Source organism: Nicotiana tomentosiformis, chromosome 2 (genome assembly GCF_000390325.3).
Source record: "Nicotiana tomentosiformis chromosome 2, ASM39032v3, whole genome shotgun sequence".
Classification (NCBI taxonomy): Eukaryota; Viridiplantae; Streptophyta; class Magnoliopsida; order Solanales; family Solanaceae; genus Nicotiana; species Nicotiana tomentosiformis.
In genome coordinates, this window is record NC_090813.1 from 76,830,373 (window position 1) to 76,854,448 (window position 24,076).

The 24,076-nt window shown below is 33.9% G+C and overlaps 1 protein-coding gene and 1 long non-coding RNA gene across 2 annotated transcripts; one reads left to right on the forward strand and one right to left on the reverse strand.

Moving 5' to 3' along the window:
• Positions 1 to 11,853: 11,853 nt before the first annotated feature.
• Positions 11,854 to 12,894, reverse strand: LOC138905105 (uncharacterized). The gene has a single exon (XM_070193608.1). It carries the CDS (start codon positions 12,892 to 12,894, stop codon positions 11,854 to 11,856), a length of 1,041 nt encoding a protein of 346 aa, XP_070049709.1.
• Positions 12,895 to 16,606: 3,712 nt separating this feature from the next.
• LOC104093541 (uncharacterized) lies at positions 16,607 to 20,378 on the forward strand. The gene is made up of 2 exons (XR_011413999.1): positions 16,607 to 17,135; positions 19,949 to 20,378. It is a non-coding gene; the product is annotated as an uncharacterized lncRNA (long non-coding RNA).
• Positions 20,379 to 24,076: the final 3,698 nt, after the last annotated feature.

Genomic DNA, 24,076 nt, shown 5'->3' on the forward strand with positions numbered 1-24,076 from the left:
TTCAAACTCAATTTATATTATAGGTGGTCGACTTTGTCGAAAAGAGAAAACTCAAAATGCTCAATATGAAAGCGATGAATTTTTCGATAGTGATATTAACGTACTATCATCGGTGTTACGTTATGACATTAATTCTAACCAATGGTCAAAATGTGCACCACTTAACGTACCACGTTATAATTTTGCATATGTTGTTAAGGACAATAAGATTTATGTAGCTGGAGGACAATCAACGTTAGGTAGTGCTAGGGGTACTTCATTATCTGAAGTTTATCATCCCTTAGTTGATGAATGGACTTAATTGCCAAATATGAATAGATCAAGATGCAAATGTGTAGGTGTGACGTGGCAAGGGAAAATCCACGTGGTTGATGGATTTGTACAAGGTGGAGGGTTTGCGCAATACGTGGACTGTTGTTCGGCTGAGATGTATGACACGTCAAGGGGACAGTGGGACCTTGTGGCAGGGATGTGGCAATTGGATGTGCCAGCTAATGAAATAGTTGAGATAAATGGTAAGTTATTTAGCTCAGGGGATTGTCTTAATGCATGGAAAGGTCATATTGAGGTTTATGATGGGAAACTTAATATATGGTATATGGTTGAAGGTTCACAAAAGAGTATTTTTCCCTTTGAAGAAAATGGACAACCAATTCATCGACTATACTTAACAATGGTCCCAGTTGGGACACATTTGTATTTCTTGGCTGGTTATCGGACGGTTGATAATCCATCAATGACTATATCGGTGGTCTATGCATTTGACACGTCAGCAACAGGAGGTGAATGGAAGAGCTTTGAGCCAATTCAAGAAGAAGGAGAAAGAGAACTATGTAGCCATTGTTGTGTTGTCCAATTCTCTTAGTAGAGTTTGAGACTTTCCTAAGCAATCATACTGTACAATTTTTATTTCGCAACTTTTGAGATTTTTTTCTTGCAAAAACTCAATGCTTTGATTCTTTCTTCTTTTTCAATAAATAAATTCTTTAATCATCACTTACTATAATTTCCAAGAAAACGTGGGGAAATTGCTTTTCCCCTCACTAGAGGAAAAATCAAAATATTATGTTTGTTCAAATTAGGGGGAAAAACATGATTTCGTTGTCTTTCTAGGCTCCTTGCACTAGTAGATCTTAGGCTTTGTATGGCATTTCTATTTACCAATAATTGATGTTGCTGCTGTACCAATGGTCCTACTTAAATTATAAAACAGGGTTTTTTTATTGACAGTGAATTTTTCTTCAAAATCTCAAATGCCATTCAGGACCACAAAATTAAAAATAAAGGGGCTCTCCCCTATTTACTAGCATAGCATCCATTTTCTTTCATTTCTTTTTTGGGATTTGCCTTAGTACTAGATTAGAGGATTTGGTGACACTCATTAGTGTTAACTATATACTCCTTCCGTTCCAATGTATGTGAACCCGTTTGATTGGATACATAGTTTAAGAAAAAATAAATTTTTTTGAAATTTGTGGTCCTTAACAATTCAAAAAAGAGTCAGAGTATTTGTGTGATTATAAAAGCTTCTCATTAAGGATAGAATTGTAAGTTTAAGCAAAATTATTACAAAATTTAGAAAGGGATCATTCTTTTTGGAACGGACCAAAAAAGAAATAGATTCACATAAATCGAAACGGAGTTAGTACTAATTAATTGCTTTTCGGCTTGTCTGCAATCAATTCACTAGTCCTCTAAGATACAATGATGTCTGCTTTAAAGCCTCAATTGCCTACTTTCATGGATCTTGCCTAAAGAAGAGGGATAAAAGGATAAAACAAAAGTTCAACTTCCTTTTTATTTCCCTCTTCCCTTGAACACAAAACATTATCTGACTGTGAGCTCCAAATTCTCACATTTTATTCTAGACTCCTAGTCACATTTTCCTAATGACGTTATTCATTTTTATAACAGTTTCTTTATTATGACGAAGAGAACAAACATAATGAATATAGGGCAAATGATTTTTATTTTTTATTTTTTTATGGCTGAAGCAGCAAATGAAATTAGCATTATCACGAAGTAGTATTTATATTTACTACTGACCGTATATTTCAAATTCCAATAATCGAACGAAGAGCATGATTGATCCGACATAGATTGGCCTATATAGGATCAAAAAGAGATGCAAAACAATGACCTACTTTATTACTTTTAGCTTACAGCATCCAAAGAGTTACAATTGACTCAAAAAGCAAAAACATCATTAAAAGAAGAGAAAAGACTGAAGCATTTTATCAATTTTTTCTCACAATCGGCCAATCGATGACCAATTGCCAGGATGCCGAGGGACAAACGGTTTGAATTTTTCCCAATTGTTTGAGTTGTTGCTATAACCATTTTTTAAGATATGTATATCCTCCTAAAATTAATACTATATTTTTAAAGAAAAAAAGAACAACTCCAAGAATCATAAAGATATTTTTTTTGTAAGACTTGTCGACCAAAAAAATAAAATAAATCAAAACACAATCACTAAAAGGAGCAGATAAATTGTTCTAACTTAACCCAGACTTAAAAGCTCATTGACTGAGTCTATCACGAGCCACTGGTACCACGATGTTTGACCACATCCCAATCAGTGAAATTCATATAAGCGCACGTAAAAGTTTTATTCACTGCCACACGCTATCTCACGTGTGCTCCGTTTCTTGCGCATGCGCTTCGCTCTTTTCACTCATTTAGCTTGTAAACTTGACCGGCCTATTTCACTTTGATAAATTTACCTTATAAGTCGATATTTTTTTGTGTGTTTTCAAACTTACATTCGACAAGCTATTCAATTTCAAGTAAAATATTTAAATTTTAATAATAAACCTCTATAGAATTTAATGAATTTAATTTCCAAACAAAAAAACTTTCACAAACTTTTTATTATTTTCAGCTTCAAATAAACTTGTCTTTTCAACTGCACCTCAAATATATCGATTCATAGGTGTTCTCAAATTTTCAACACTCACGAATCCTTTTTTCTACTTTCACAAATTTATATTAATAATATACCCTGTGTAATCTAACAAGTGGAGTTTGAAAAGGACAATGGTATACGTAAATCTTACTCTTATCTTGTGCATGTGAAACTATTATTTCTAAAAGACCCTCGCCCGTTGAGAACAAAAACACAACAGTCTAAAGAAAATACGATAGCGGTGAGCAAATAAGTGTTAACAATAACAGGCTAAATAACAAAATCAGAGCTGTGGAAACATCAAATAATAGAATGATAATAAAAGTCTAAGCATAAGGATACTTTCACAAATTTGTTATCAAAAAATTTTGTATATTTTGTGGACAATATTTGACATTTTCGAGTTGGAACTTAAGAAGAATAATCGATATTAGGAAGAAAAAAAAAATTGTTTGTGAAAATCAACATCTCACTTCAAATATACACTCAAATCAATATTTCAATATTTCATTTATAGTTCATATATTAAAGTTCGTTATTAGTAAAAACCTACTCTTAGCATAACATAACACATTTTTGAAAAAATCTTCTTTTTCCTAATTTCGTTTTCCAGAACTCAATTTATAAATTAAAAAAAAAAAAAAAAAACTTTTTCTAATTCCATTTTCTAATAATTTTATCTAACTCCAACTTTTAACATATCTACAAACAGAATCGAATCGAATAGAGTATGAGATGAAATCGTAGCCGTTGACAGGTGGGACAGCGAGCCTCCCATTTTGTTGGTGGAAAATATGGCAAGTCCGACAATTTTTAGAGCTGACATGTCGGCTACGGCTAGGCCCTATGTTAGCAGAAAATAAAGAATATTATTACTTTGACTAATTTGCCCCTTTATGGGGTCATCCTGACAAGTACACTTCATGCCACATCGGCATAATGAGCTGGAAAACCTTTGCTGACGTGTATAATAATAAAAAGCTTCTACAGAGATGATGTGCTTTAATTCATTAAAAAGCTCCCTTGATCTAACATTTCACTGTAATATTTCTTTAATTGAGTCTTAGTGATGTGATGAACAAATAAGAAATTTAACTTTAGATGAGAAAGGCTTCAAAAAAAGGTATAGAAAAGAACTAATGAAAATGTTGTCTAGCACTTCATTATGACAAGTCAGTAAGTATGAAATAATTCAAAATTTCCGGAAAATTCAGTAAGTATGAAAATTTTCAATTTTTTTGTTGGCTATATAATTTGACAAGTCAGAGGTGCAGGTCATGTGGAAGATTCAAAAGGTGAGTAAAGGAAAGGTTTTGTTTTGGTTTACATAATAGGGGACCACTGACATGTCTTCTTGAGATATGAGATTTTTTGATGATACCACACCCCTAAGGCCCTAACTCATCCTCTCCTCTCCACTAACAACTTGTTTGGATGGTTACGTTTAGTTTGATAATGTATCGTATTTAGGGTTGTGCAGGGATCGGATTCGGATTTTGGATTCGGATTCTACAAAATGTAATCCGAATCCGATTTGAATAATATCGGATCGGATTTTAAAATTTAGATCGGATCAGATTATTATGCTTCAAAGTTGCAAACTCATATGTATATTTTCTTTGTAAAAGAGGCAATACAGTAAGAAAATTTTCATGTTTATGCAATTATGAGAGTACTATGGTGTCAATATAGCTAAATCCATCAATTGTAAAGGTAATAACTTGGAGGAAGATGTAAATAAAGTACTGACATGCCCTAATAATTTCGGATTTCGGATCGGATCGGATTACAATTATACCAATCCGAATCCTATCCGAATATCCGAAATTTTAATAAACACAATCCGAAATTCGATATAAATATCCGAAATCCGAAATTGAGCGGATCGGTTTGGATTTCGGATATCCGATCCAAATGAACAGCCCTAATCGTATTGTATTATATTGTTTGATGAATACAATATATAGATAGATTGTATCGTTTGTCATCGTTTCATCATGTCACACACCAAAAATATGAAGAATAAACTTGAAACATTCCTAAAAATAAAATAGGATACGAAGTAGAATTATTATATAAATAAATAAGGTAAAAGATAAAATATGATTATTTAATAATAAAAAAGAGCAAAATGAGAGAAAAAAATAAAGTAACGATGCCACACACCAAATCCGTCGTTACATAAAGTGACACTTTTTGCCATTTAGTAACGACGGATTTAACGATACAATACAATAAAATTTAAGTAAGAATCAAAACAAATATTGTATTTAAAGTAACAATACGATACGATACAATATGTAACAACCGACTAAACAAGCTGTAAATATATTTTTTTCATTCATAAGTAATTTTTATATGCACATACCATAACGGGTCGTTTGGTATCATGGCACGAAATATTAAGATATTCAATATGTTATATGAGATAGTTAATTTTATCATTTAGTATAAAACTTATTTTGGGATTAGCTAACACCTATAATCTCACACTCTATTCCGAGATTATTAACCCTATCACTTATATCTAACTACCCCTAAGATAATAATGGTGTTCGAGTCAATTTATTTTACTTTAATTATTTATTGATTACTTATTAGATTATTAATCCACTACCTTTTACTAACACAGAATAGGGCTAACTCTGCTAAATATGTTGTAAATTTGTAAGATGACACCTCTATCTCTATCTCAGATATATATGTTCATATTGGACTCTCGGATACTAGCATATGTCACAGCTCTTTCATCTTTCCCCTGATTCCCTCCACTTTCGTTTCTTTCCCTGAAATGAAGTATACATTTTAGGATTGAAGTTACAGCTTTACTGTGTAATTGAAGTACACTGTTCAAAATCATTATCGAAGTCACATAAACAGAATTCTTTTGTTCTACCTTCTCTTCAATTAATCACAGTCTAACCACACCCTAAAAAAAGAAAATGAAAACTGAAGTATTCTGCTTAGACAACTTTTTACAAAAAAAAAAAAAAAAAAATATTAGGTAGAATTTACTACTTTTGAAAAGTATAAAGTTGCAAGAAGAATAGTGAAACTTTTTTGAGATAAAGAAAGACAAGACAAGAGGCTATTCCAAGTTAGACAGAAGCAGAAGCGTTATTGGGCTGGACCCAGTTTTTATTCGGAAAAAGTGCTCTGCTTATTTAATGGGCCTGTACTGAACCTTATCTATGTACGTTGTACTCTGCGGTTCCATTGCTTGTACCTTTCAGTTTCCTTGCTGTATTAATCTGTATCACATGCCAATCTCTTTTACTCTCTCCGTCTCAAAATAAATAACATACGAGTTTGAATGTTAATATGGGTTTTGAAATCATCATCTTAAATTTTGGAATTGAAATATAGATATATAACATTGTGTTAGCACAATAAGACATAAATCTTTTAAGTAAAAACGTTAAAAATTTCTTTGAGTAATCATACTTAAGTTATATTTTGAGTATGATAGGGGGATATAAAAAATTAGACAAATGTATAGCAATTCGTGTAGGAACATTCAAGAAAAACATTGCGTTTTTATAAAAGAAAAGGAAAGTAATATATTTTTAATATTGCATTTTTATGATGGTTCAAGATAAATTCTGACATTTCAAAGAAATTGAAAGAAAATAACGTAAAATGACTTTCAACACAAATAAAATAGGGAGGGAATAATAAGTATTTTCTCCGTTGGAAAATATAACAGTGTAAATATTATCTGTCTTTTAATTATTTCAGCAACAAGGCTGCCTGCACAAGCTAATAGTTATTCCTGCTGACAAAGCATTCAGTGAATAAGGAATCGATTCGAAGTTGTACAAATTCACACATGATTCAAGCAAAAGATCCTCTTCCCCTTTCTTACATAGTTGATATGAAAATAAGAAATACTTTTGTCCATGAATTTTTTTCCTTTTTTTCAAAATAAAAAATAAAAAATAAAAAATGTGTTTGTTCATGAAATTTTGTAAGTTTTTGGAAATTTTTCGAAATTGTAACGACATGATCGGTCGTTTTGTGTAATTGCCCTAGGTTACCCCCTTTTATTGCTTCACACATGTGTGTTTATGATTTTATGAATTGCGGGGTCGGTTAGTTTCATTCCGGAAAGCTTTCTGATTGATTTGGACCCTCGATTCTCGACTTAGAAGTTTAAATTATAAAATGTTGACCAAACTTTGACTTTTGTGAAAATGATCCTGGTACTATGTTTTTATGGATTAGATAGCGCGTATCGTGATTTCGGACTTGGGCGTATGCCCGGAATTGATTTCGAAAGTTTGTAGGCTGATTTATGTTGATTTGATGAAATTTGACAATTTGAAGTTGAAAGATTTGACTCTAGGTTGACTTTTAGCTATCGAACTCAGAATTTAATTTTGGGACTTGGAATAAGTCCACTATGGTATTTAGAACTTATCTGCAAAATTTGGTGTCGTTGAAGTTGATTTGATAGGATTCGCACGAATGGCTGTTATTTTAGAAATTCTTGAAAATTTCCTTAAAATTCATGCGTTTTAGTGTTCGATTCATTGTTTTAGATGTTATTTTGTGTTTTGATCGTGTGAGCGAGTTCGTATAATATTTTTAGACTTGTGTGAATATTTGGCTTGGAGCTCCGAGGGCTCGGATGAGTTCTCGACATATTCCGGAGTGGTTTGGACTGAAAATGATAAAATCAGGTGTCTTGTGCTATGGTGTCGCAAATGCGAACACCAGGATCGCATTTGCGAAGGTGACAGAAAAGGGACAGTTGTCGCAAATGCGACTTCCCCTTCGCATTTATGAAGGTAGAAGAAATTGGATAGTGTTCGCAATTGCGAACATTTGTTCGCTTTTGCAATATTTCCAGCTTCGCAATTGCGAAGCCTCTTTCTCGCAAATGCGATGATGCATAAGGCTATCAGGGTTCGCAAATGTGAGCCCTGGTCCCCAAGTGCGGGGGTTCGCATATGTGAACCCTGAGTCTCAAATGCGATATCTGCATATGGTTAAAGGGTTGGGAGACGGGATTTTTGAACTTATTCTCTCAATTTTGAACCCTAGACTCGGTAGCAGGCGATATGGAGAGGGGATTTTCACCTACAAACCTTGGGTAAGTGATTGTAATCCATTTCTAATCATATTTGCTGAAATAGAGATTGAGAGAGAGAGAGAGAGAGAAACCCTAACTGACGAGGGAGAAGAGAGAGAGAAGAGAGGAAGAGCAACGAGATGAATGCAACAGTGAAAGAAATAAATGCTCTACTTTGCATTACTTGAGCAACATGTATATATATACACAACTCCACTAACTACTCTAACCACCTCTCTAACCAATCACATGCTCTATTAACTAACTAACTAATGCACTAATCTGCTAACACATAAATAGACTAAACTACCCCTTACTCAAGTTACGTCTTTTGTCTCAACACTCTCCCTCAAGCTAGGTGGTAGGAAGACATCAAGTACACCTAGCTTGGACAACAAATGCTCGTCTTGTGCTCGTGATAGACCTTTGGTTAGAATCTGCTAACTGCTCCTTTGTAGCTACATATTCTGTTCGTACCAGACTATTCTGTATCTTCTCCCTTATAAAGTGAAGGTTTATTTCAATATGTTTGGTTCGTTCATGAAACACTAGATTAGCATCTATTTGAATTGCTGATTTACTGTCAGTGTAGATGTTCACAGGGAGGCCAACTTCTATACCAATGTCTTTGAACAGACCAAGTATCCACACCAATTCAGCTACAGTTGATGCAATACTTCTGTACTCAGATTCTGCAGAACTCCTAGAAATGGTGCTTTGTTTCTTGGACTTCCAGGATATCATAGAATCACCATATCTGATGAAGAATCTTGTTACTGACTTCCTAGTGATAGGGTAGGCTGCCCATTCTGCATCACAATATGTAGTGATAATATTTCTCTGTTTGCTAGATAACAGTATGCCTTGACCTGGTTGATTCTTCACACATCTAACCACCCTTTGAGCAACTTCCAAATAAGATCTTTTTGATTTATGCATAAACTGGCTTAGTGTCTGAACATTATATGCTATGTCTGGCCTTGTGACAGTCAGGTAGAGTAGTTTTCCTAGTAATCTTTGATACTGGTTGGTGTCTGTTAACACTTCATCATCAGTTGCACTAGAGCTACTAGTATGTTCATCATATTCCTTAGTGGTCAATTTGATGTTGGCTTCAATAGGTGTTGCTGCGTGTTTTGCAGCTCCTAATCCAAGCTCAGAAACCAGCTCTAGAGTGTACTTCCTTTGATGCATCAGGATGCCTCTCTGCGACCTGGCAAACTCAATGCCAAAAAAGTATTTAAGCACCCCTAGATCTTTCATTTTGAATTTCAGCTGCAGCTTGGTCTTCATCTCAGCTATTAGTGTCAAATTAGGCCCATTGATTATCATATCATCAACATATACTATGATGATTATGATATGTTCCCCTAACCCTTTGATGAACAATGAGTGATCATGTTGGCTTTGCATGAAGCCAAGTCCCAGAAGTGCCTCAGATAGCTTAGCATTCCACTGTCTAGGTGCTTGTTTGAGCCCATACAGGGATTTCAAGAGTCTACATGCTGGTCTTGTCTCCTCCTAGCTCTGAAAGCCCTGAGGTAAGGTCATATATATCTCATCATAGAGATCTCCCTGAAGAAAAGCATTGTACACATCCATTTGGTGAATATGCCACTGCTCAGAGGCAGCCACAACTAGAATGGTTCTACAGTAACCATCTTAACAACTGGTTAAATGTCTCTTGGTAGTCAATTCCCTCCTATTAGTTGTACCCTTTAGCCAAGAGCCTGGCTTTGAACCTCTTCACATCTCCTGTAACTTTGTACTTCACCTTATAGATCCACTTACAACTAATATGCACCTTGCCTTCAGGTAAGGACACCACATCCCAGGTGTGGTTGGATTCTAGTGCAATAATTTCAGTTTGCATAGCTTCAACCTACCTAGGATCTTGAGCAGTTTGCTCAAAAGAAGTAGGTTCCTGTATTGTAGAGAATGCAGTCAAATATGCCTGATATTTGGGAGAAATTCTATCATAGGACACATAGTTAGCAATGGATTAGGGAACAGATTTATGTCCAGGTTGTGACACAAAGTCCTTCATCCAAATGGGATCCTGCCTTGTCCTCAAAGATCTCTTCAGACCAGTGGAGAGTTGAGAAGGCATAGAAGGAGGAATAGAAGGCATCACATCTGCTGCAGATTAGTGTAGAGAAGAAGAGTCAGTAGACTCATGCCTAGCAGGAACAAGAGGAAGTAAAGGTTGCTCTTCACTAGAACTGGACAATTCAGGAGGCAAGAAAATAGGTGGTGATGTATCTGTGATGTCTTTGAAGGGAAATATATCTTCCCTAAATGATACATCCTTGTTGATAAAAAAATAATGAGAAGTGAGATCCAGTAGAATGTAGGCCTTATGAGTGTCAGAGAAGCCCATGAGAACAACTGGCTTAGCCCTGGGCAGGAGTTTGTCTGTTTCATGAAGTTGATTGGCATAGCACAGACATCCAAGAATTCTGAAGTGACCCAGATTAGGTGTTCTACCATACAATAGTTCAAAAGGAGAAAGGCCATGAAGAACAGAAGATGGCATCCTATTTATGAAGTACACTGCTGCAAGCACACAATTCCCCCAATACTTGATAGGAATATGGGCCTGAAACTTTAAAGCTCGTGTGACTTCTAGGATGTGCCTGTGCGTTCTCTCAGTAACTCTATTTTGCTGAGGAGTATAGGCACATGTTCTTTGATGAATGATACCATACTTCTAAAACAATCTGGTACAGGTAGAGTTGACAAATTCAGAGCCATTGTCTGACCTGACTGCCTTTACAACTTTGTTAAAATGAGTTTGAATGAGCACAATAAACTGAGTAAGTACCACACATACATCAGATTTGAGTTTCAGTAAAAAAAAAACCAAGTCATCCTGGTAAAAGTCATCAACAACAGTCAGAAAATATATATTACCATCAAAAGTTGCACAACTATATGGACCCCAAACATCAAGATGTATTAGATCAAATGCAGCTATAGTCTTAATACAACTAAAAGGAAATGACAGCCTGGTTTGCCTAGCACAAGGACATACACTGCACTTATTGATAGTGTCATTGATACTAGCTAGTTTGACAACAAACAATTTTCTAAGAACAATACTAGATACATGCCCTAGTCTGTTATGCCACAAGGCAACATCAATTGTAGTATCACCCTGCCTTGACTTTATTCCAGCAGCAGCTAATAATACTGCAGTGAGCATCTTTCCACCATATTTCTGCAGAAAGTATAGACCATCTCTTTCTCTACCAATCTCCCTCACCCTGCCACTGAAGAGATCCTGAAAGACACAGAAATCAGGATAAAAGAAAGCAATGCATTTAAGATCTCTTATCACTTTGGAGACTGATAATAAGTTGAACTTGAACCGAGGTACATAGAATACATCTTTAAGTGTGCTTCTGTTTGAAATATTGTTGTCACCAGTGTGAGTCATTGGAGTGACATCTCCATTAGGTAACAAGACTGTCCTAGGCTTAGAAGGAGTAACTATAGAAGTCTTAGTAAGCAAGTTAGCATCTGACACCATATGATTAGTTGCTCCCGTATCAATAATCCATTCTTGTGGACTAGTAGATGCTAAGAGAGCAGTGCTAGTACCTGCCACATTTGCTTGAGTAGAGGAAGTTGAAGTTGAATTGTTCAGAATGTGCATTATCTGATCCTACTGGTCTTTAGTGAAAGGGAACACACTTCCTTGAGTCTGTGGAGAGGAAACTGTGTAAGGTCTTTTTGCCTGTATAGGGGAGGATCCTGCTAGAGTGCCAGAATGACCCTGTGCCTGATTCACAGCTTGAGAAAATTCAACTCCTTGATTCATGATCTGTTGAGGCTTTTGATATGTAGGCAAATGAGGCATTGAAGTTTGCTAAGAAGCCTGCTGTGAGACATGATTGGAGTACATAGGCATAGTATATCCAGGTTCGACTATTGCATTATAAACACCAGCTCCCTCTTTCTTTTTGAATTTATGATCTGATGGATAACCTATTATTTTGTAGCAGTTTTCTTTACTGTGACCCTTCATTTTGTAAAATTCATACTGAATATTGTAATTCTTCCTAAATTTTGGATTAAAACTAGGTTTAGCACTATATAGTGCAGTTGAATCATAAGAATGTGTGGCATTTACAGTAGGTGAGGATCCTAAAATACCAGCAGAAGCAGCTACAGCCCTTTGGCTTTCATCACTCATAAGAATGGCATATGCTTGATTCACTGAAGAAAGTGGCTTCATCATAAGTATTTGACTACGAGCTTGAGAGTAAGAATCATTCAAGCCCATTAGAAATTGATACACTTTTTGCTTTCGAAGATGCACAATAAACTCCTTAGTCTTGACACAATCACAGTCAGGAGTGGGTATAACATACTTAGATTCATCCCAAAAGTCCTTGAGCTTTGAATAATAGACAGAAGTAGATGAAGTACCTTGACTTAGGGTGGCAATTTCTTTGTGCAAATTGTAGCAACGAGTATCATTCACTTTGTCAAACCTCTCTTGTAAATCTGTCCACACCTTCTGTGCATTAGTGGCATAAGCAATACCACTAATTAGGACTGGTGCAACTGAGTTCATCAGCCATGACAATACAATTGTATTGCATCGTTCCCATTGATACCAATACTTCTCACGAAACCGCTCTTTTGGCCACCTGGCATCAACAATACCCAATTTATTACGGATAAGTAATGCAATCCGCATAGATCGATACCATAAGGAGTAGTTATCAGTGCCAATTAGTTGGAACAAAATCAAAGAGATTCCACTTGTGTCGCCCGGAGCTAGGTATAGTGGATGAGTGACTGCAACTGTAACACCTTCCTCAAATTCATCATTGGAGGATGCATGTGATGCATTTTCAGCTGTGACTGTTGCATTTTCGTGATCCAAATCATCAATTGCCATCATTGAATAAATTTTGGGCCTCAAATCAGAAAAGTGAGATCTTAATTGTTTGAGACTGCAGAGAAGAAAAAAATAGAATATAGAAGAAAGTAACAGAGTAGGAGAGAAAGCAGAGGATCGATTTGTGAGCTTCGACTTAGTACTCGAGCTCTGATACCATGATGAAATAGAGATTGAGAGAGAGAGAGAGATAAACCTTAACTGACGAGGGAGAAGAGAGAGAGAGAAGAGAGGAGGAGCAACGAGATGAATACAACAGTAAAAGAAATGAATGCTCTACTTTGCATTACCTGAGCAACATGTATATATACACAACTCCACTAACTACTCTAACTACCTCTCTAACCAATCACATGCTCTTTAACTGACTAACTAATGCACTATTCTGCTAACACATAAATAGACTAAACTACCCCTTACTCAAGTTACATCTTTTGTCTCAACAATATTCCATCAACATATCTTATATTTTAACATCAAAATCGTGTGAATCAGAGTGAAAAAATTGTGAAACTTTGTCAAGTTTTTGAAAAATAAGAAATTGAGAGTCGATTTTTGATTCGTATTTTGAAACTAATCACATGTATGACCTCGTGCGCTCATAGGTAGATGGAATCTACCATTGGACCCGGGTTTTAACCGGGCGAGCCCCGGGTTTACTTTTGTTGATTTTTTGGAGAAAAGTGTAAAGATTTTTGCATGTCTATTCCAATTGAATTCACTAGTATTGTTTGATAATATTAAGTCGATTTTGGTTAGATTTGAGTCGTGTGGAGGCAGATTTTAAGGGAAAAGCTATTTTCGAGTGTTGAATTGGTCTAGTTGAGGTAAGTATCTTGCTTAACTTCGTGTGGGGGAACTACCCCTTAGGATTGGTATTGTTTGATTCAATTGTGCTACGTGAAATCCGTATACTCAAGGTGGCGAGTGGGTACACAGGTTGTACGTGGTATTTGATCGATTTAGGCTACTTAGACTATTCACATGCTTTAATTGAATGACATATCATGTTTTAATTCTCTTAGTCAATATATTCTTACTTGTGTTAGTCTATCCTTATATTTCTTAAATAATTTCGTTAACACTTGTTCTACCTCCTAACTAATAATTTGCTCTCATGCTTTAGTTGAACTTGTTGCCTATTTAGGGTCACATGCTATCTCTTCATTATTCATTATCATTATTTGAAGTAATTATACATGTTATCTCTTTCGTTGTTGATTATCATTAATTGAAGTTATTGTTCATGTTACCTCTTTCATTGCTAATTACCATTACTTGAAGTTATTGTTCATTTTATCTCTTTCGTTGTTGACTCCCATTATTTGAAGACATTGCTACACGTTATCTCTTTCACTCGTGGTGAAAGCCGATATCATTGTTTAACATCGTGGTTATGCATTCTCTCTCATTGTTGAGTTATTGGTATTGAAGTAGTGAAAATCAATATCATGTTGAGGCGAAATTATTATTGTTGAAACATCTTCCTTTTGAGCATTTTACACTCATTGTTGTTGATGATATTCTTGCACTCGTTATGGTGGAGCCGTGGGCTATTGTTGTGGAAACATTGATATTATGGATTATTGGCAAATTGTGATATGTGGGCACATGTGGTGCGAGTTATTATTGTAATATGATATTAACGTGCTTGCGGCGGTATAAGGCTTAGGGTTGATATGTATGCGGCGATATAAGGTGGGACTTAAGTATTACGTGAAGCCACGTGGCGTCATAAGGTGTGCTAAATTGCGTGTAGCTATTTCGGAAAAACTTTTCAAAATCTATTTCAAATATAAGGCTCACGCGCTGGTATAAGGAAAGAATGTGATTGAAATTGAGAAATATGAATATGAGGCGGTACATCGGTTGTGATTTCATTATACACGAGGCGGTACCTCGTTGTGATTCTTGTTGTTTATTTCATATTGCAAAGAGTTCTGGTAGGAACATTTTTTGTTGTTTCATTCTTTGTTGTTCTAGCATTTGTTGTCCGTATATGATCATTGTAGTTCTCTTTAGTTGCTTCTATTATGCTATTTTCATGTTTAATTTCTGGTATTAGTGCATCTTACTATCTCGTTTCGTATCAGTTATTTCTTCACTTTCCATTTTATATTTGTATTACATTTTTATACTGCTCATTTATATCCTAGTAGGTATCTTGTCCTGCCCTTATCACTACTCTACTCAGGTTAGGCTCGATACTTATTAGGTACCGTTGTGGTGTAATCATACTACGCTTGTGCATATTTTTTGTGCAGATCCAGGCATGTCTGCCCGTGCCGGACGCTATAGTTGATTGAGTTGCCGCTTGGGAGACTTCAAGTTATATTTGCTCCATGCCCGCAGGCCTCGGAGTTACCTTCCATTTTATTTTGTTTACTATTGTAGTTCTTTCGGACAGTAATGTAATAGTTATCCTAGTTTTACTATATAGACCTTATGACTCAGTTTCACCTGTTTTGGGGAGCGTATTATTGAGATTATGTTTTGTATCGGAAGGCTATATCCGTTATTCAACTTTGTTTTAGTATTTTGATAATTATCTCTGCCAAGTTATTGTTATTGTTAGGCTTACCTAGTCGTAAAGATTAGGTGCCATCATGACATCCTACAGAGAAAAATTGGGATCGTGACTGAAATTGAGTTTTTCAAAGGCCACTTTTTCAAAATTTTCAGAAAAACTATTTTTCCACTCACAAAACAACAACGTTTTTCCAAGTAAAATACATGTGCAAACATAATTTTAAATTCCAAATACTATTTTCAACTTAACTCCAAATACCGGAGTACCTTTTTTTTCTTTCAAAAAATACAATTTTTAGGTTCAAACGCCTACTAAAAAGGGCAACATTATTAGGAGATTACTGAATTCAATTTCATAGTATTGTAATTCAATTTTTATGCTTTGAGCTGTTTCGTTAACAACCATAGCTCTATCTTTTCTCCGTATGCTTCAAAGATTGAGAAAAAGCTTCTTGGAGTAACTTTACAAAACTTGCTTCTTTCTTGTTTTACCTCTTTTAGACAAACAACTAGCAAAAGTTAGTAACCTAAAGTTCTTCTCTAACCAAAGAAACCTTCTAAAATGCCATACTACCTACCAAGAGATATTGAGATTTTACTTGTAACTTGTGGTTTTCTACTAAGATATAACTTGTAGAAAAAGATGCACTTCTTTACTTATTTACTACTATATTTATTTATTTTGTTTGGCATAGCACATTCATTGAAAGGATAAATTGCTTGTTCTGGAAAAAAAACGCAATTCTATTTAATTCCGGATGATAGATTCACCAAAACGATAAATTACTACAGTAAAACATAAAATAACATCTTTTACCTAAGATCTAATATGGTCCGGCTTTTTCTTAGGTGGGAGCTTAATGTATTTGTATTGACTGACCTAATATTTCAAACGAGAGCATCCATAGATGCACATTGGATACAGTTAAAGTCCTTCTCCTTTGAACACCAGCTCCTGGACCTTAGAGACAAAACTCACCCTTCTTTTTTACGTACATTTAGATTACAATAAAAAAAAACACGATGTCTTTAATTAAGTAGTAAAACAAAATGAAAAACTATTTCCCATTAAAAGGCCTAGTAGTACAAAACATAAGGCACGGGAGGACATGGACATGTCTATTTCAATGGCAGAGGTGATATTTCCAACTTTGTGTGTACTTAAACAGAGCTGAAGATAAAGACAACCCCTCAGTCTTTCCATGTACTGCACCATTTCCTGCAAAGGCCTCATCTCTATCCAAATTCCAAAGCTTCTCTCTTTTCCAAACTCACCCCGTCTGGCCTCTTCATCTTTTTCTCTCTCTTTAATTTAATACTACTACTCACTCCATTTGCAGTTATATAATGGTATCAAAATCTTGAAACAGCTCTACCATAACTGTATTCCCAAGTTTCTTATGTTGGTTAAAGGTTTACATTTTAAGCAAAATATGGCTGAAGATGGGGTATGGGGTTGGGCACCATCACCAAGTGGTTCAATGTACTTAACAAAAGATGATCATTGGACTCATTTTGACAACTCTGTGAATGCTGTTTCTTTCGGTTTTGTTGCCACTGCTATTCTCATCTCTATGTTCCTTATTATGGCTATTTTTGAAAGGTTCCTCAGACCACCCTCGCCGGATTTGACTCCCTCCGCCCACCGCCGCCACGTTGATATTGAGTCACAGTTAGGATTCAACCCAAAACTTGGCTATTCTACGCCTAAAGTAAGTGTCTTTCTTGGAATTTTACCTGAATTTCTTGTTTGTGTACTTCCTTTTTTCAAGACTTAAAATTTCTTGTTGCACTGACCAGTTGGGGTTTTGAATTAGCATCTTAATTTTTGTTTAAGTTTTTGCTATCCCAACTAATGTTGTAATAATTGTGAATTTGGTTCTCCTTAATGTCTTATCAGAAAATGGTGAATTGGAAATTAACTTTTAACATTTCTTTTTCGCAGTTAGTTCATATTTTTTGGTTGCCTAGAAAGATAGAGTACTTATACAATGTGTCAATGTATTCTAATCCTTCTTTAGTGATATAGGTCTTCTTTTTCTATGTGCTTTGCAATTTGCATATATGTGTTTTTGCATTCTTCTTGGTTACTCCAAATCGTATTCTCTGTTTATTGAAATGAATCTGTACCATATGGGAAAGGGTCATACATGTTGCTTTACACCAATGAAATTCCATATAATTGATACATCTCGGCCATTTTCAGTCACTTGGAAAAGAATTCCTAAGTTCTCCCATCAGTTCTTCTTTTTTGAAAAATTAATTTATTTCCTTTATTTTTGAATGTTACTATATTAATTTCTTTTTTTTATTTTTTTTTTTGGGGGGGGGGGGGGGGGGAGTGATGGGATAAGGCAAAACCCCATATGCTTTTTTAAAGAAACCCAAGTTGTGAAGCTTATAAAACTTTTGCTAAAGAATAAAAGATAAGAAGCAAATTTTCAGTAAGTTTATGAATTTGAAAATAATATATTTGCATGTGCATGTTCCTCAAATTATGATACACGAAAAAACACTCCCATTGATTTAGTGTTTGAGCAATGGCCAATGGCCCCTCTACCATTTAAGAAGTTAGCTTTTCAGTTGGTCCCTGTTTAATGAGATCTGGGACTTTATGCCTACTTTGTTGATTTTTGTATATTAAGGCTTTGCCCCACCCCCCTTTGTACATTAAATAGCCCATCACCGCAAATGTTAATGATGTCCTCCATGTAATACTCCTTGACTTTGAGACAGGCTGCCTTCCCTCAGAAAATCTTTGTTATTCTTGTTCCACTATTTTCTGTTTATACTATCTGTCTTTTGAGGTTTTTGCCTTATTTCTTAAGAAATACATTCAATAACCTTGACATAAGAATATTTGTCTAAACTATTAAACATCTCATTTAATTAGCACTTCAATAATTAGAATAGTAAGGGTAGATTTGGGGGAAAAGTACTGATAAATGACTTCTTGTGTTTTTAAAATGTCAAATATTTGAAATAAATTAGTTTGCCAAAAGGACTATAGTTTCCCTCCTATATTACACCTATTATAGACAAATAGGTGCCTTGTACTTTCACAATGAACAACAACAACAATAACCTCAGTATAAACTCACAAGTGGGGTCTGGGTAAAGTAGTATGTACGCACACCTTACCTCTACCTTCAAGAAGGCAGAGAGATTGTTTCCGAAAGACCCTCGGCTGCTTTCATAATGAACAGTTCCTTCTCCTCGGCATCTCAGCAATTTTTTTCTAAATTGCTAAGCTATAACGTCGGATGAACTTTTCTATTTTTCTCATAGTAAGAAAAGCGATCATTAAACCGCAAGTTTTTACCTTTATTGGGAACTTTGTCCTCTTTCTCTTAATCCTAGTGCCTTTTTAGTGATGGAACTTTATTAACTTTTAAAATGATTAGTCTATTGTTAGTGTCTGCTAATAGTTCTTACAGATGCACATACAGGCTTAATATGCTAAGCCTGCTTCATTTATATTTAGATACTAAGTTCCCAATGCTTGACCTTTGTGGGGGTTAATTGGGGGATTTCTATATACTGGAAAGCACTCATATTTATACCCCATAAAATAAAACACTCAGCCCTGGAGTTAAAACACAATGTGAAATGTAGACAAATGATAGGTACTTGGACTTCCACAAATAACATTGGAAAATGAAATGTAAAAAACTAATTAAGTGCAGCAAAAGGTATCGTGTTGTATTATCATAGTGATGTTCAGAGCTGTGTTGGCCTACAATTATTGGGTGTTTTAGTGCCCCATAAAGCAACAATTATTTAGCTGTGATTTGTTGTTTGATACTTTGATTGGTATATAGAGAAACCTTTGACATGACATGCATGTCCATCTCTTCCAGCAGAAAATGCATGCCTACATATATAAGATCAAACACTAGTCCCTTGGATTAACATAACTAAGAATGGGAAAGCTTGAAATAACATTAAGGATATATGAATAGGATTGTCTTCTCCATCTTACTCAGCCTTCAAACCCCTCCAACAAAATGGGAAGACACGGAATATAGTCAAATCTTAGCTGAGCTCAGTTTTTGACAATCCAAAAGATGACTGCTTCTGCTTTACCATTACCATACATGACATGCATTCATTTGGACAGGATCCGTTAGTATATAGATTGTTATGACACGCAGAAAACTTTGAATGATCTGATAGTAGTGAGGAAGAAAAAGAACTCCTTTTCCTGGCAAATGTCTTCTTCTGCTTCAAGAAAAGTCTATCGCTTGCTCGGTGACTCAATGTAGTAGATTTTCCAAATAAGTTTGAATGATGTGATTATTGATTAGCTGACATAGAGAGCTTGTTAAAATGTGATAATGTCTTTTTATAAGTTGCAATTTGATCTATGTCTCTTATCATCTAGTTTACTTCCACTGCAACGCGGTTGTTTTATGTTCATACTAGGAGGGAGGCTAGTTGTTTGGATTCACTCTTCTTAAGGCCAACGGTGCATGAGGTAGTACATATATACATAACATGTTGAAACCTTTGGTTGCTTCTGCAGGTATCTACAAATGCAAGGGAAGTTTCAGTGTTGATGCCAGGAGATGACATCCCAACTTTTATTGCTAATCCTGCTCCTGTACCATGTCAACCGGAACGAAATCCATGGCCTCCCCATCAGCAAAGTCATTTAACCTGTGTCACCAACTCAAACGTGTCGTCCTAGCTCTTCTTAACCTGATGGTGCAGATATCAGAAATGCCAATTTCTATGGTATTATCAAGGGTACCTAAGCATACATTTTGAGTTTTCCAGTTGGGTTTTTTTGGTTTATGTATATAGAATTTAGACATTGATTTCTCAGCTGGTTAGCTCTTCTTTGTACCCAAATAGCTAAAGAGGCTTTAGCTTGTTTATGTTGTCAATCTGTTCCATTCTCCATCATTGAATTGTTCAAAATTGGAAGGGATATAATTGGCCTTTTACATAGTGGTTCCATGAGTTGGCCTTTTACAAGTTATATATCATGGCTATTCTAATTTATGAGCAAACCTAGAATCAGAGAGGAAATATTCTCGTGTGATTCAAGTTTTATATTGCCCTTAAATCCTAACAGTTTCATCATTGCATTATTTGCTCTATTTCTACCCAAGAACTCTATTGAATCTAAACATCGTTAGCTGCAATTTTTTCGCAAAATATAGTTCAGATTTTTGCTTTTCTAAAAAGGGAACTTTACACCATATACCCTCTAAAGAACACTTAACACTATATATTTCAGTTATAAAATTACATGTAGTACACATTAATTAATTACTCCACATATTCAATTAGTCGCCTACCTAACAAATTTGTCGCCTAAATTAAAGGAAATTATATATACGAAGCAAATCCAAAATCTTACTACATCCATTTTAAACTTGGACATAAAATTAAAGCATAAAAAAAATATTATCCATTGTATTTATTTATTTATTTATTATGGGAGCCTTTGTCGTTATTTTCTTGTATCCAATAAAACATTATACAGTAAACTAGTCATTATATACTATTAAAGTATGTTAATATTCCAAGTAAAACAATATATACACAACAAAAAAAAATAAAAGTATGTTTGATTTAAATATTGTATTTTAAATTAGAATATTACGTTATATTTAGTTTGAATACTGTATTTCAAATTAGAATATTGTGGTATATTTGGTTTGAATACTGTATTCCAAATTAGAATATTCTGATATGTTTGATTTTGAATATTGTATTCTTTATTAGAATATTATGGTATGCTGGTTTGAATACTATATTCTTCATTAATCTATTGTAATTTGTTACGTTTAATTTGGTTTGGATAATATATCCCACATTAAAATATTGTGGTATGTTTGGTTTGAATATCGTATTCTATTAGAAAATTGTGGTATGTTTAGTTTGAATATTGTATTCCAAATTAGAATATTATGGCATGTTTGATTTGAATATTGTATTTTTCATTAGAATATTGTGGTGTATATATTAGTTTGAATATTAGTATATTCTAATATTTTTTTTAGTTTAGATACTGTATCCCAAATTAAAATATTTTTACGTTATTTTAACTTTTCTTTTGATTACATAGATAGAAGAGAAAAACAAAAAAGATGAAACACTTCATCTGACAAATAAATGGTAAAGAGGTAATGTCTTGTACATAACAAATGCTCCATTTAAATATTCTTCTTCCTTCTGCGTCCCCGTGTCATAGAAAAGAATAGAGAGGGTTGTTTTTTTTTAGAACAAGAGAAATTATTAGGGTTGGAATTTTTCTGGTGAAAATATATAATCCTAATTCCGTAGGATGATGGAGTATTTTAAGGAATTTATTAAGTTGGAGTGAAAGATAATATAGTCCCTTAAAAGATGGGATATGTTTAATGGCATATAATGATATTAAAGATTTAAGAAGTAAATAAAGTTTTATAAAGTAGGTATAGCATGTAAAATAAATATTTTAAAAGTATATGGAGTTAACTGATATTTTTAATAGGTAGACCACATAGATTATCCTTTTAAAAGAAATCCTCATATCAATTGGTCTAATGGGCCAGCCTTTTACAAATTACTTCTTTGGGCTATTTCAAGAAGGAAGTTTTTCCTTTCATATGCAATATTTGAATCTTATTTATCAAAATTATCCTAGTTTTGTATATTATCCATCCTAAACAAAGATTACTTACAAATTATATGCAATCTATTATTAGTGCCTTAAATTAGGAGATTTAGTTACCTTTTCCCTTTTTTTTCTCCTCTCCTCTTTCATTATTCTCTGCCTCCTCTCTCCACATATAATCATTTATTAGTGCTTTAAATTAGAGAATTCAATTACACTATTTTTCTTTTTTCCTCCTCTTCTCTTTCCCATAGTGACTTAACTGTAGTATTAATGTAAAATGAAAAGGAGGAAAGTATTATTTAAGATTTACTTCCTCTCTAAAGAAAAATCGGAAACATTGAATCACATTCTTAATGGAAAGATTCTGCCGGATGCCGAATGTCCTTATGGACAGATTTTCACGACAATCTAATTCAAAATTGGATTGACTTACACGTCCTTTACTTTACAACTATCCAATTTCAAACTGGATTGAGTATTTACTAATATTTTGCATACAACTATTATATATATAAATATTAATTGTGAGTGCTAAATATATTTCACATATATACTTCAACCAACATATATAATTTAATTTTTTATTCCAAATAGAAAACTTTAATTTGTCCACAATATTAATTATATATCCTCTGTGCTAGCAAAGAATATAATAATATTTTATTTGAACTAATAATTTAATTTATTTAACTAATTAAATTCTTTAGTTTAATTATCAAAAGGAATTCCGAATGCCGGAATATTTAATTTTAATACAAATTTGATACATCTATAACAATATATAAACAAAAAATAGATTTTATACGACTAATTATATAGTATACAACTTTTTTATAACTTATCCATAACTTTCATACATCATTTTAACCCGGTTAAATACAACTACAACACCGTACAACTTAAATACAATTTTCATACAAATTTTATACAATATATCTTTTGTATGTATTTTGTATATGATTTGTATATATTTTATATGTGGTGTGTTCTTCTTTCTCTCGGAAATTTCAATCAAAAATTCCTTTCTTAATACAATTTTGATACATATCAACAAGTTTATGTAAAAAGATAGTATTTATAACTTAAATATAAATTTCATGCAATAATTCATATATTATACAACTATTTTTTTAATTTTCATACAATATTCAAATAAAAAATATATAAGTACAACAGAATACAATTTACATACAACTTTAATACAATTTTGTTAGTATATTGTATGTCATGTCTTCTTCTTCTTCTTCTTCTTCTTCTTCTTCTTCTTCTTCTTCTTCTTCTTCTTCTTCTGCAATTCGGCCAAAATCAAGTCTTATCTTCACCAAATACCCTCAAAATTGAGATATAAACTCCAAAAAATATTTTTAATTATTTGCAACAATACCCAATTCAAACAAACAATGGTTTTTGAAAACCCAAATTTGAATTCAAAGCTTCGTAGCTTTTCAATGGTTGTCAATGGTGGAGAATCAAATACCTTTAAATTTTATTGATTGACAATTTCAATTCGAACACCAATTGTGCAACATGAAAAAAAAATTGCTAAGTTAAAACTCTATATTGTAACAATTGAAATTCATTGATAAATTTCCTAGAGAAAAAAAAGATGAAAAGCAGAGAAAAACGAAGGAAGAAAATTGGGAAAAGAACAAATAAGGAGAAAAAGAGAGAAACAAAGAGAGAGAAACAGAGACAGAGAGAGAGAGAGCGTAGGGATGGGGATTCCCTATTCAATTCCTAATATAAAGGGATATTCATTTGAATCTATTTTTGTATATAATTGGCAAATTGTATATGCTCATATAAATAAATTAAAACTTGATTAGGGAGGGTAATAAAGTTTCATATATAGTATAGGAATGTAAAAATCCCTTTTTTCCTTCCTATACAATGTCACGACCCAAAACCTAACCCGTCGTGATGGCGCTTATCGTGATACTAGGCAAGCCGACATTTTCAAAACACTTTCAAAATCTAACAGAAATGAATTAAGACATTTAAAATAACCGGAGTTTTTTTATAAAAATAGGGGTAAAATCC